Consider the following 12,487-nt stretch of genomic DNA (forward strand, 5'->3'; position numbering starts at 1 on the left):
GTGAAGGCGTACTGTGTTCAAAGTAATGTATCCTAAACTGTAACCACAAAATCTTATCATAACTAAAAATATTATAAAATCTATTCAGAATATACCTGCAACTTCCTCGAAATTTCTAAATTATTAAATCTGATGATTTATTGATATAACGGAAAATTACGCATTACATCTTCCAATATATAAAATGTATTAGTTAAAGATACCTCAATAATAAATACCTCATTTGAAAGCTCTTGAAGTACCCAATAGTGATCGTTTCAAGTTGTTTTTTGGAATTCGTAGCGCTTACGAAGATATTTGACCTTAAACATCAAAAACAGATATTTTTAATTCCATTCAGAATTCCACTTTTTCACTTCAAGGTACCATATTTAAAAATGGCAGCAACAAATAAAAACACTTTAGCCCAGAAAACACTTTACAATGTGTTCTCTCATAAATGGCGCAAAAACAAAGTTCTTATCGTATAATGACCTGCTATAGTTAAAATAGTTTGAAATTTGAGAAACGAGTTCGGCTGGCAGCCATATTAATGACGTCATACCTCCGTTTCCTCAAATGGGATTCCTTGGGACTTTCAGTACATTTATATATAGTTATAGTGGAATTGATGCTGAAAATTTCACCTTCTTATTACAAATTTACATCTTTAAACCTATTTGGAGCTAGTTTTACTGGACTAATATTAAACGTATATTATTATTTCTACTTTATATCTTACTGATATACACTTTTTTTTTTTTCAAGGAAGTCTACACTGTAACAAAGATAAATATTTATCTTTAATGTAAGCACACACGTACATGCCAAATCTTTATAATAACTCTACTCTGAATGTTATCATAACTAATATACAGATACTTATCAATTTAATAGAAAAGCCTGGAGTTGAAAACACATCAGATTTCTGGATTAGCAACGGTCAGGTGGAAACCGCAGCACTGGGTCGTTGGTGGTAGTGTGTTAGGGCAAACTTCATATTATGTGAGGAGCAAAAGAACGGCAGTGTGCAGTGAAATGAACAGACTGTTGAAAGTATAAAATAAGCGATTTCCAAAGAGGGCACATTGTTGGTGCTCAGTTATATGGGAAGCGTGACGAACGTGGCGTGTGTTGGATGTGTCGTGAGAGACAGTGTCCAAGGTGATGATGGACTACAAAATTCACGGCAAAACAATATCGGCGAAGAGGAACAGTAGTCAGAGAAAAATCTACAGCGACGGTCCCATCGCAAATTAAAGGACTGTCACTCAGAACGGTCGTGCGACTGCGGTACAATTGACGAAGAACTCAAGTAGTTCATGGAGTTACATGACATGGACATACACGGTCAGGTTGCAGGGTAAAACTGCTGATAAGGAACATCACGTTTTAGTATGACGTTAATGGTGCTGCGAACATGCAACATGGACCGCTGATGACTGCAACGTGTGATATGATCAAATCAGTCTCATCATTCACTTTATTTCTAATCATGATCCATTTATATGTGGCGAACATCCTAAGACGTGCATGATCCGCAGTGTCTTCGCCCTATCATGAAACATGGCGGAGGCTCTGTAATGCATGGGCCACACTATCCTGGTACGTCTTGTGATGACTGTTAATGGTCGTGTCACTGCCCGTCATTATGTCACCATTTTAGAGGACCATGTGATTTCAATGATCTACGAGGTGCACACCAAAAGTATGTGTCGTTTTGTTTTGAAGTCCACATTTTTTGTCATTTCAGGAACGCATCTGCGGCGTCGGAGACATCCATGCTTCGTCTCTAAGCAGTGCAGATTTTGTTTACTAGGTGGCAGCAGTTCACAGTGCCTGAAAGAGTAACATACGTTTGGAACATTGGGCTGGAACATGGAACTTTCGGTTGAAGAACAACTGGTAGTTGTGTAATTCCTCACTGCAGCTGGATGTTTTGCAGCCGATATTCTTCGTTAATTGGAGGGTATGTGTGGTGATAGTACTCTTGCAGAAAACATTGTTAGAAAGTGGATGCGTGAGTTCAAAGCAGTGTGAACTAGTGTGAGAAAGGAGCAGAGGTCTCGACGTCCAGAAACAGCATCAACTGACGCTAATATTGGAAATGTTGAAAATTTCATCATGGGAGATAGGTGTGTAATCATGCAGGAAATATGTGATACACTGAGAATAACAATGGGAACAGTAGGACAAATAATTACAAACGAACTGCGCCTAAGGAAGTTTTTTTCTTTTTTTTTTTCCTCGCTAAGTTATACGAATGTTTAATGACGATTAAAAAAAAAAAAAAAAAAGGGCGGCAAGGATTAGATCAAGTGTTGTGACAATGGATGAACCACAGATTTCATTATTCAACCAGAAACAAAAAGGCAGTCGATGCGACGTCTAAAAGCACAAAGATTCACCACCATTCAAAAAATTTAGTCAGGTGGCATTCAATAAGGTGCTGTGGCAAGGAGTGATATTGTTCCACTCTATCCCGAAAGGTCATACTATAACGGTCAAGTATTGTCATACACTTCGGATGCAGAATTTTTGCCAAAATTGATTAAGAAACGACCACAAACTGCAATTTCACCACCACATAGACAATGCTCCGCCACGAAGTGTTAATGTTGTGACCTCATTCTTGGCTGACCACGGTACTGAACTTCTGTCACTCCCACCCTACTCACCAGATTTAGCTCCGAGTGACTTCTGGCGGTTTCCAAATGCCAAAACGTCAAGGATTCTCTTTGTAGATGCTACTTGGCCAGTAGGCCACCCCTGGGAAGTGCTATTTTCCAGTATTTGAAACATACCCTCAGAGATGACTAAGCCACATGCTATACAAAATGAACGAAGCGATGACGACTGTGTATTAACAGAGAAAGGGAGAGTTTGTTGAGAAATAAGACACAGGTTAGTTTCCTGTATTTCCTTGTTCTTGGAAATTAGAATGAAACGGCACGTACTTTTGGTGAGCACCTCATATAGGTTGTTTTCGGGTAATGACGCCATATTTCAGATAATAATGTGTTCATTTACACAGCTGAAACTGTTGCGATGCGGTTTCTGGAGCATCAGGTTGAAGTTGAACAGCTCCTTGGCCCGTCCAATACCCGGCCCCGAACCTAACTGAATAACTGTTGTCCGTTTTGGAGACATGAATTTGGCACAATTTCTGCCTCAATCCCCTCTCACGGAATTGAGTGATTGCACTGCACGCGAAATGACGTAATTTCCACTTGGTACCATTCACGGGTCCATGACATTTGGGCGCAAAACCTTTTATCCAAATAGGTTTACTTATCTATATATGTTATAATGTATTTCATAAGAAGAGCCCAAATGTTTAAGCACAGCGAATTTCGAAAAACTTCCGCAAATAATTTTTCAAAAATTAAAAGTAACACCCTAAACACAGCGAAGTTTTTGCATATCGCGCAGCTTGTCTCTACCAGCTGAAAAGAAATGGGAAGAAAACGTAGGAAACTATTGACTGTTCCGTCTCCGTACCATGCAGTTTAGTTTTAAAAGAATATTTCCTTTGAATGAAATAAGAGATATGTAGTAAAGACATGTAATTTGTGTTAAAAAAAAAAAGTTTTTCATTAATGTTAAGTTACTTTAAAGATGTGACTATATATTCATACTGTGCACTTGATTTTTTGAGTCAGACATTATTAAATTTATCTTAAAATGTGTACAATACTGTACATATTTTCATTTTCTATAATAAATTATTAAAATGCGCGGTACAAAACACAAGAAATGTTTATTAAGTGCTGGCCAGTACCAACAGGTCAGAAGAAACTAATAAGATCTGTTTTTGGAACAAAAATGGTATTTTTAATGATATGGGTGATTGAGGAAATATTTATCGATTGCTTTTTTGTTATTTGATCTGCCCATTAGAACGGACAGTTGATACTCTATTGTATTAATAAAAAGTTCATATTATATTCAGATTTCATAAAAATAGGCAATTATAGGCACTAAGCTATACATTGAAATAGGAAGAATAGGTCAAATAAAATTTACTATAGGCATTCTGTGACACCCCAAAACAAATTTTTGTCCTTTATAATATATCTAACGTAAAGGAACGATACAATTGGGCGGCAAAAGAACAGCATCATTTCCAATAAGGATCTGGAATCTGTATGACAGTATGGCAGAGTTCTCAATGACTAGTTAAGAACGAACAACCACGCCGAAGCAGCTCATCTTCTCGGACTGCTTTGCGCCCAAAGGCCGCGCCTAAACGTCCTGCTCCGCCATTCACGACCTCTATTACTTCATTCCACGTCGCATTAGTGTTCTTCTGAGGGCGAAAGAACATTCAATGGCATATTAATCAGGTTAAGTTGTGTTTTTCTCAGGTGCTTAGATTAAAATGGTATCTATATAAATATTTCGACCACACTTACAATAACAAAATAACATCATCTTCCTACTAACACAATTTTTGATTCCACATCTGTTATTCATAACTTTTAATGAAAGGAAGAGAACTGAAAAAATAAATAAATAAATAAATAAATAAATAAATAAATAAAAATTTGTCTGGTGAAATACCATAAAGTCAAAATCTGAAAAGATCGTTGAAATCTGGAAAGATTTAATCTATAGATATTGGTGGTTAAACTGAATATTTAATCACTTACAGACAAATGTTTCGACATGTGTGCAAGGATCACCACACTTGGGACAGGACAACTGCATTCCACCGCTACTTCCACCCCCTTCCTTTCCTCCACTTTTATTTGAAGTTTTCTTTGTGCCATCTCCTTTTCCGGAGCTGCTGCCACTGCTGGGCCCACCATCTCCAGGGGGACCTGTCACGATCTTCAACGATGGAGATGTAGTAACAAGACCTCGTCGAAAAACAACCGAAATTCGATGATTGAGGTCTCTGTGGATGGTGCAATATATACCTGCGAACATAATCACCTACATCACAATTTGTACATATGCACAGTAGCAGAATTAGATCTCTACATAAGATCCTCTTTTACCCCATTACAATACGAAAAAGAAAATAATTACTATATAAAAAAAAAAAAAAATAAAGGAAGAAATATTTTCAAGAATCAAAGAAAACTATTCAATAATGTTTTCTTATTTGTTTCCATCCGTCAGTCAGTTTCCATGTATAGTAATGTGCAAAAGGAAATTTAACACTATCTACAATTCTACACTTCATAAATCCCTATGCTAGAAGTTTCTCAGTAAGATACAATACTCTAAGATTATTTATTTTTTAGAACGAATTAATGAAATAAAAATAGTTTGCATTACTTATGTTACATTTCATATCACAAAGGTAAGGTACATCTCAAGAACAGTTTGTAATTCGGTCTTTATACAATGAACTGATAATAAGACCCGTATATAATCAATCTTTTGTACCATATGATCAGCGTTCAACAAGTAATTACATTTTTTTTTTCAAAAGTTTAACATTTCATGATTATGAACCGAGGCTAAGGCAGACGGTGACAATGAAATTAATATGATAATGATGGAATGAAGAAAGTGAGAGGAAACGTGAAGGAAGAAAAATACACAGTGGTTGTCCAGCACAAATCACAGTCATCGACTTGAAATCAAGACTCACAGGCAACTGCAAAGAGGTGGGAATTTATACAAAATTTCAATACAAACTCTCTGATTTAACGTCTCAAGATTATGCCTTTTAGGTTAAGGGAACGATGATCATGTTAGCTGCCAAGGGTGAATTTTGTTATTTACCACTAGAGTGCCAAACGTACGTACTTACATTATTATTTTGCACACATTTTTTGAACATACTCTTAATGTTGAAACATACTCTGAAGCAAGGTATAGAATCAGCGAGCACGAAAGTTGGGGGTCCGATCGGACCTATGAGAGTATTTTTTGTATATGGGCAAGAGGATAAGTTACACTTGAACTGGCAACTCTGTTTGATAGTCGTTTATTCATTATTACATGTGTATGCAAGCTGCTTTGTGCGAGAAGTGTGGATGAATTTCTCGTGCTTAAGTAGTTTCTTTGTGGAACGAAAAACGAACAAATATACGCATAACTAGTAATAACAATATACTGACCTAGACCTTACTGCAAATTCAGCAAATGACGGGGAGTTCACAACACTTGCATCTTGTCAAAGTAAATTAATTTAATATCTTAGGATTTTTAGATTTTTGGGCTTTCGGCACTTATGACCATGTTAGCCCGTCATGTATGAGGGATGATGTCATTCGGTGATCACACTATCCAAGGAAACGGAAGGAAGGAAGCGGTCTGGAACCTGTATGTTAGGAATCATCCCAATCGGACCTATGAGGATATTTTCTTAGACCACTCCAGTGGGTCCGATCGGACCCACATGGCACCTAACGTGTTAAGGCAAGTGAACTATGATGGAAGAATTGGTGGAATGAGTGTGTAGAAGGAAACAGGAGTACATCAAACAAAACCCATAAAACTCGACGCTGTCCACCATAAACTTACTTGGCCGGGAATCGAAACATAGACCCGCACACACCAGAGATAATCGCTCACCACTGAGCCACCGTATCCCTTCTGTAATGAATGTTACTACAAAACTTGCGTAAACCAAACATATTTTAAAACACGTTAAGGCATTCGACGCACTATTTTCTATAAAAGTCACGGTTCGTTTACTTGAATGATGTGTCATACTTTGGAAAAGCTACATTTCGTCGATTTTATTTCTTTGTCGACGCCCATATTATTACTCTTAAGATTATTTCGAATAATGGGAACATAACTTATATTGATTGAAGTTGTAAAAGCTCGTAAGGAAAAAACTTTTTTTTCTAAATGAATTTTTTGACCTGGAAAATTTTGGAATTTGTACCAAATTTTAAATTTCAATCGTGGAACAAGGGTTCGTTCAATTTCTTTTAGTATGATGTAATAAATATAAAAATTGTATTTAAAACAGAAAGACAACTTGTAGATGTGGCGGGTTCTCCAATTTCAACGAACGGTTCGTAGAGCTACTATGGTAATGTTCCAAGGACAAAACTATATTAATCAAGACTAATGGTAACAATATGATTTATATATAAAATGTAATGATTATAACGAGACACAGAACTATCATTTACCTAGAACAAATCGTAACATAAAACTTTCGTTTACAACTTAAGTAAAAACTGAAACTTTAATTACACAGAAGTTTCGATAATACTGTATGTGTATGTCTCCGCGTCGAAGACGAATGTGCTAACCATATAGCTACAATACGGGACGAAGAGGAAGCAGTTCTTTCTATGCTATTCCCTAAGTTTGTAGTTGGCCCATATACTGAAACGGAGGTTCTGTTAATAATAAATGAATTTTTCCGAGTTCCCACTCTCTTTGCCTAAAAAAATTTCCAGGACAAATCACCAATTTTCCAGGACTCCGACACAGGAAGGTGTAACAGGATTGCAACTGTAGATTCAAAATTCACAACAGTGAAATGAAAAGTATAGGTAGCTTATGCAGTGAATATTAATGCAGTACAGTATTAATACACAATAACTAAATACACAAAGCGGAGTGTAATGTGCTGTTTTTTTTTTTTTTTTTAACTCCTCTTAGAGCCACCCGATCCACCTACATCCAGCAAATATATTTTCATTCTTTCTACAAGACATTTTAATTGTGCACCGAACAAATTTACAAACAACAAAAATCTATTTTTCGTACATGGCATCTCTTCATTGCGTGATAGTGTGACAGATATAATTAGGGGGAAAAAGGAATTATATTACAAGTTTTTCCACTGAGCATAGAGTTGTGTGATTTCTTCATCTATAGATATAATCTCTTTCTCCTTTAGTGAAGCTGCTCTATGGATAGCATTTGACTTTGTCAATAAAGTAAAACACGACTTCTGCTCTGCTCCACGTGTAAGCAAGTTTGCTTTAGTCTCCAAAGCTTCACTTGTTTCCATCAATTTCCTTTTCTTTCTCTGCAGCTGCTGTACATTTTCACTTATCTCTTTCCCCTTGCTCTGCATTTGACCTTCTCTTTCAACAGTTCGTATTTCAACAACTTAGTAAACAACTCAGGAAAACTGAAAGTTTCTTTGGTATAGCAAGGAATTTAGTTTCACCTAGATATGGCCTTGTCACAAAGACACGAGCGGATTAAGGGCGGAGCCAATGAATGGAGCCGAGGCTCCGGGGCCCCCGAAAAATCCCTCTCCTTAATACTAAAATATAGCTATCAATTTATTATATTATACGCTTCAGATCCATGCTATTTTTTTCCGCTCGCTACACTTGCCGTATCGGTAGAGTTAAGTCTTCTTCCACCAGCATCTTCACGATACTTATTTTGTGACGAGTGAGCTATTTTGGGCCTCCATTACAAACCAAATTATTAGCTTGTGGTGACAATTCCTTTGAAATATCTCTGTCATTACTTAGAGCAAATCTAGGAGGTTTTTTAAATCTGCTGATGGCTCAATAGATGTTAGGCAAGATCGTCGAAGAAATAAAGAGCGCAGTGGACTTGACACCGGACAGAATGCATGTAGACCAGCTTATCTAGGAGCTAATTTGGTCAGCTGATGGCTTGAAAGGTGTTAGGCAAAATCGCCGACGAAACAAAGCGAGCAAAATATTATAGTATCAGTGTGAACTCGACACCGGACAGAACGCATGCAGACCACCTTACTGTAACCATTAGGTACGTTAAGGAGAAAGGAGAAGTAGTAGAAGGATTTCTTCAGTTTATCCCTATTTTCAGTTATAAAGGTCCTTTGCTGAGATAGATGTTACAACATTGAAAGAGTACGAGATTTCTGTAGGAGATTGTCGAGGACAGTCATATGATAATGCATGTAACATACCGGGGCAGTATGAAGGAGTGCAAGCTCATGTTAAAGGTCCTAATGATTTAGCTGAATTTGTTCCATGCGCAGCACACTCTCTAAACCTTGAAGGAAAAGTTGCTGTTGAATCATGCCTAATTGCAGTCAATTACTTCAGTCTTCTCCAGCTCATATATAATTTCTTTAATTCGTCCACACACCTATGGCACTTGCTACAGGAAGGGATTAACGAAACAAATAAAACACTGGAAACTTTGAAAACTTTGTCTGGAACAAGGTGGTCTGCTAACAGCAATGCAGCATGTTTGTCAGGAAATATTTTGCCACTATAAAGAATGTGTTAGCATCCATCAAAAAAGAGCCAATGGAAAACAATAAAACGCGTCAGGAAAAACCTTTTGTAAAAGTTTATTTTCCTTGAAACCTATTTCATGTCAACCTTATGGGATGTTATTTTAAGCAGAATGGATAAAATTAGTCAGTATCTCCAAATGAAAACATGGAGCTAGAAACTGCGGTCAATGTACTTGAGTCCTTGATCAGTTGCGTTTCTTCCCTTAGAGAAATGGAAACATCTGTGAAATCAGAGAGTGGAATGCAAAAGCACAGTGATGAAATGAAAAGAAAAATCTGTAGAAAGGGACATTTTGACGAAAGTGGTACAGAAGAAGCGGTGTTATTAGGGAGTGATAAATTAGGTGTGGAAACTTTCTTTCTGATCATAGATAAACTCACTTCAGAGCTACAGTGAAGGACAGCTCTGTACAAAAATCTTCACAAGACTTTCGAGTTTCTTACCAAATTTAACTCCATGAACGAAGAGGATATAACCCGAGCCATCAGTGATTTTATTTCTAAAGTACCATCGTGACGTGGATTGTACAATCGTGACAATTTCTAAAGTACAATTTTTACGAAGAGTTTCGTCATTTCTTATTGTATATACAAACTCTTATTGCTAATAAGAACGCCCAAAATAACAGTGCGAGTTCCCTTACAGCAAGTAAAATATTTTTGATGTTATATGAAAGTAACTTAGATACAATTTTCCGAAATGCCTGCATTGCGTACAGAATTTCTCTCTCTCTTTTTATCAGGGTGGAAAAAAATCACGATTTTTTTTCAAAAAAATCATTTTTGTTGATTTTTTTTTTTTTATTTAAATCAAATCTTTCTCCTCGTATAATGCAAATCGCGAACTGAAGAAAAAGGATTAGGAATTAGCGTTAAATGTTAATTATGCCATTTAAGTGAAAGTATTGGGATTTAATTTTGAATTAATCCTCAATCGTTAACCTATTTCAATCCCAAACAATGTTTCTTAAGAATTAAGGAATTAAGGCGTACAGCAACGTTTATCAACATGACACTTTTCTATTCACGAAAATTACTGATATTTGGCAGGGGCATATTTTCAAAAAAATAAAAAAAGCCGGAACCAGCTAACGGCACGAAATACATATTAAGTACATAAATTTCGCCTAAATTTAACTAACTCTATATCCTATGGAACACGGAGGTTCAATGCCGCGTTCACGAAAACTCTCCACTGACTTCTATCCTTAGCCAACTGGATCCAGTTTCTACTTTGTATTCCTATTTCTGCGAGATCCATCTTAATATTGTCCTCCCATCTGCGTCTAGGTCTTCCTAATGGTCGTTTTCCTATTGGTCTTCCAGTTCAGACTTTGAAAGTGTTCCTACTTTCTTCCATCCTGGCTACATGACCTGCCCATCTGAGTCTCCTAGACTTGATGACCCTAACAATGTTTGGTAAACCGTATAAATTATGTAGTTCCTCGTTATGAAGTTTCCGCCATTCCCCATTCCCGTTCCTCTTGGGTCCGAATATTCATCTCAGAATTTTGTTCTCAAATACTTTCAGTTTATGTTCTTCCCTCAGAGTAAGTGACCATGTTTCGCAACCATACAGATCAACAGGCATGATTATCGTTTTATATATTTTAAGCTTCAAATTCCTCGACAGAATTCGCGACAACAAGAGATTTTGAACTGAATAATAACACGAATTCCCTGCTTTTAGTCGACACTTAATTTCTTCGTAAATATAATTTTTGTCTGTTAATATTGATCCTAGATATTTGAAAGTATCCACTTTATCAAAAGTATTATTCGATATTTTAACGCATCCAAAATTTGCCGTATTACGATCCCAGACGAACTTCTTTGTATTTTGTACATAAATTTCGCCTAAAGTTTTAAAATCTGATTTTTTTTTGTTTGTTTGTTTGTTTGTTTCGGAGAAGGGATCGGGCCTCTCTAAATATACCCCTATTATCTGGAAACAAACAAATAGACTTGAACAGAAAAGAATTTTTGTGTTTAAATGTCCAGGGTGATTTCTCCGTTGGAATAGTTAACGATTTAAAAACCCTATGTTACAAAGAGAAGAAAGCAGGATTCAAAATGGGATTTTCCCTAATCATCCTCTGCACGACACTAGTTTTCATACTGTGCTTCCATACATTTGAGTCTCATTGTATTTGATTTTATTATCTTCTATAATCGAAATAACAGAACAGAAATGGAATTTTACTTATTTTCACTTTAATTTATTTCGGAATTTGATTTAAATCAATCCACCCTGCTTTTTATTACAAATTATACTGGCGAAAGATCCTTATCTAAACTTAAATGGCTAAAATGTTCAGTGAGGTCTAACATGACGCAGCAGAAGCTCAATGCTCTTGTCCTGTTATCTATTGAATCATGTTTGGTCAGACAGTTCTCGTTTAATGACATAACAGAATCCTTTGCAGAGCAAAAAAATAGGAAGAAAACTTTTCTAACAATGTAGCCTTGTACAGTTTTACCTATTTGTATATGATTTTTCTCCTTTTACTCTATTAGTGTTTTTGGAGGGATTGTTGACCATTTAGCTTATATTTGGCATTTCTGAGTTACACTGCGGTGTATGAGCGTAACTGTTAATAATTAATGTAATTAAACTAATTATTGTAAACTTGGAGCACATTAAAATATTACAGAATAGTTCTCAGTGAGTCGATAAGTCTATGAAGCTGTGGAAGGCAGCAAAGAAAATTTATGCGCTGGAATTATTCGTAACATAGGGGACCTTGAAATAGTGGCTCCAGGGCCCCAAAAGCTTTAATCTGTTCCTGCACAAAGAGCATTCTTATGAAATTTTACTGAAGAGTAAGTACTATTACGAAAATAGACTGATTATGGAGGATTGATACTGGTACAAAGTACAGTTTATGGAGGATAGTGCTACTGAAGACAACATCCAAGAATGACAGATTAGTGGATGAAAGATGTTCTCCCAACCAACAACCCTGTTGGGAGAAAGAAAGACCACTAACCACCCACACATGCAGGATCATGACAAATTATTATTCAGCACAAAAACAGGAATAGCAAACAAAAAAGCAATCAATTCAAATCTTCATTATAATTATGAAAAATCATTATAACTATGAAAAATCTGACATTCAGTATCTCTGTACATTTCAAGGACAGAAATGCATTTTCAAGGACATTTCCAGGTTTTCCAGGACGAGTGGGAACCCTGTTTTTTACTACCGTTTAATGCTTACAATCTATTCAAATATACAGTTTTTCAATTTTGCAAACATAACTTACGCCACGCTCTTCGAACACAATACTTGAAGCTTGTATACAGGTATGTTTCTCGAACCAAAA

At 36.3% G+C, this 12,487-nt stretch overlaps 1 protein-coding gene across 2 annotated transcripts in view; it reads right to left on the bottom strand.

Moving 5' to 3' along the window:
• The window catches only part of ClpX (Caseinolytic protease chaperone subunit), an 84,103-nt gene that overhangs the window by 56,622 nt on the left and 14,994 nt on the right, over positions 1-12,487 (bottom strand). For both annotated transcript variants that reach the window (XM_081733882.1, XM_081733883.1), the window contains exon 3: positions 4,632-4,901. In XM_081733882.1, the coding sequence (XP_081590008.1) occupies positions 4,632-4,901 (270 nt within the window). The remainder of the gene's footprint in view (positions 1-4,631; positions 4,902-12,487) is intronic.

This window comes from Thermobia domestica, chromosome 12 (assembly GCF_964235325.1).
Source record: "Thermobia domestica chromosome 12, izTheDome1.hap1.1, whole genome shotgun sequence".
NCBI lineage: Eukaryota > Metazoa > Arthropoda > Insecta > Zygentoma > Lepismatidae > Thermobia > Thermobia domestica.